Here is a 2,199-nt window from a genome sequence, read left to right as displayed (position 1 = left end):
ATCTATACGTTTGATTCGCGGTGAGCTAAGATATCAAACCTAACAACTGCAAAACATTAAATTATGGTAAAATTCAGGGGGGCATGCCCCCATGAAACCCCACTCCCTATTTTTATTAGGTCAGGGGGGCAAGCCCCCCTGAAACCCCCCTACTCTTGTGGCCCAAACCCGTGAATAAAATTGCGGGGTGGGAACTACCGTAAAAGCGCCAGACAACTTGAGTTCGCAGATTCTTCACAGCTCAGTAGGCCCCCATAATATTACCCATCTGTAAAAAGCAGAAGTAGCGGTTCAATTCCTATTTACCAAGCAAATGTCGAGCAGACTCGTTATTACCTCAAGATGCTTGAAGACAGAGAGAAGAATTTCATCTGGGAGCTCCTTCAAGATACCCATTCTGCTAGCAAATGCCGAGTAGCGTCATTAGCAACCATGTGGGGCATGTGTTTTGCTATGGTATAGTTTGGTGCTCCTCGGGTTTGGGAGTGGAGAGTTTTTCCTTTTCTCTCTCAACATGAGAAGTGATTCAGTTGGGCAGTTCAGTGACATTTTCAAAGAGAAACTAAGGTTTGTCTCACTGATTACTGTGCATTTAAAATGTTCATGATATCTTTGTCGGTTCCAAACGTAATCTGTTCGTTTTCACATCATTATATTTCCCATTTTCACGTAAGAAACGTGACGTTTGGCGAATATACGAGGGCATCAGCAATAATTCAATATCTAATTGACCGGTTTGCAAAATTCATAGATGAAAATATTTGTATCAATGTTGTCTTAACGTGTGTGCTTTTTAAAAACAATGTGAATATCATAGTACGAAAAAACTTGCAAGTTAGGACCATCCTTATTTTACCTTATTTTACACGAAAAAAAATCTTTTTATAACTAAAGGTCTGATTTACGTAAATCATATTGAAATGCTTATACGCTCTTTAGGCACACTATACGTTTTGTGTGCATAGACAATCTATCCTTATAGATCTATATTTAATTTAATTTAAATGTTAAAGGATGTGAGCAGATGCTCCCGTAATAGCATTTTGACAAACAGTTTTAATGCCCGCATTTTGTCACGCTCTGTGAGCACAATTAAAGAAACGTTTTGATAGTAACCTCCATGTAATGGACTGATTTTCATTAATGGCAAACCAGCGTGTTCATATCATTGAAGCCTGAATATTTATGCGTGCAAGTTCAATATAAATGTTATCGCTTTGGAGATAATGCCCTATAAATTAACATTTTGGACACTAATGTCAAACTATTATGGGGGCTCCAGTGGCCTGGGCTAGAGGTTAAGGTGTTCGCCTCTCATTCAAAGGTCCCGTGTTCGAATCCGCGTAGCGGCAGAAAATTTTTCCTCTCTAAAATTGTCTCCTTTCACCCCCTTTCCTGCTCGCTAGAAATAATATTATGCACGTTAAAGATCCCTTGGAAGTCCAAAATTGATAAGAGTTGACTTCGACCGCCACCCGGACAAAATTCAAAATTTTCTACCAACTGAAAATGTCAGGTGTGTCCCGTGCGCTCATATTATTTTATGACCTTATTATGTACAATGTAGTTGCGAGCGCCGTAAAACACTTATCAGAAAAAAACCCGCTTTATTTTGCTGACACAGCCCATCTGCTATAGGCCGTCCATTAAAAAAAAGAAAGAAAAACAGCTCTCGTAGTATAACATTTGATTCCCCTCAGGTTTAACTAGAGATTTGGAAACTAAAATACATTTAATCTATTAGCTTTGTGTTTTCGTGTGATATTTCTTGGAATTTGTTGCATCATATTATTTATGATCTAATTAATGCACATCTCTGTGGAACGAAATGACTTTTTCTGTCTTCTTATGGCAACCAAACATCAAGGTACTTACAGTACTGTTCTTCTTTCCAACAGACGGTAAACAGAATTACCATTGTCTCACGGTCTGACCCATTTCTGAGGCAAGGCTCACAACATAAACAACAGCTTAATTGTGACTGTAGTTTCTTTTTTCTTTACTTCGTCCTCTTTAATTGCTTGTAATTTTAGTATTGCTGCGATCGTACAGGTATACATTTTCAGGCCTATGTTTGTTTGTTTGTGTGTGTGTGTGTATGTGTGTGTGTGTGTGCGTGTGCGTGTGCGTGTGCGTGTGCATGTGCGTGTGTGTGTGTGTGTGTATGTATGTGTGTGTATGTGTGTATGTGTGTGTGTG

At 39.0% G+C, this 2,199-nt stretch overlaps 1 protein-coding gene across 1 annotated transcript in view; it reads right to left on the bottom strand.

Moving 5' to 3' along the window:
• Positions 1-415, bottom strand: part of LOC106011810 (F-box only protein 39) — a gene marked incomplete in the record, with an annotated part of 4,849 nt that extends 4,434 nt beyond the window's left edge. Inside the window, 1 exon segment of the mRNA XM_013082748.1 lies at positions 336-415. Within this exon segment, the coding sequence (XP_012938202.1) occupies positions 336-396 (61 nt within the window).
• Between the last annotated feature and the right edge of the window lie 1,784 nt (positions 416-2,199).

Source organism: Aplysia californica, unplaced genomic scaffold (assembly GCF_000002075.1).
Source record: "Aplysia californica isolate F4 #8 unplaced genomic scaffold, AplCal3.0 scaffold00192, whole genome shotgun sequence".
Taxonomy (NCBI): Eukaryota; Metazoa; Mollusca; class Gastropoda; order Aplysiida; family Aplysiidae; genus Aplysia; species Aplysia californica.
The sequence above is the reverse complement of the archived record's forward strand: the minus strand, read 5'-3'. Positions and strand labels throughout refer to the sequence as shown.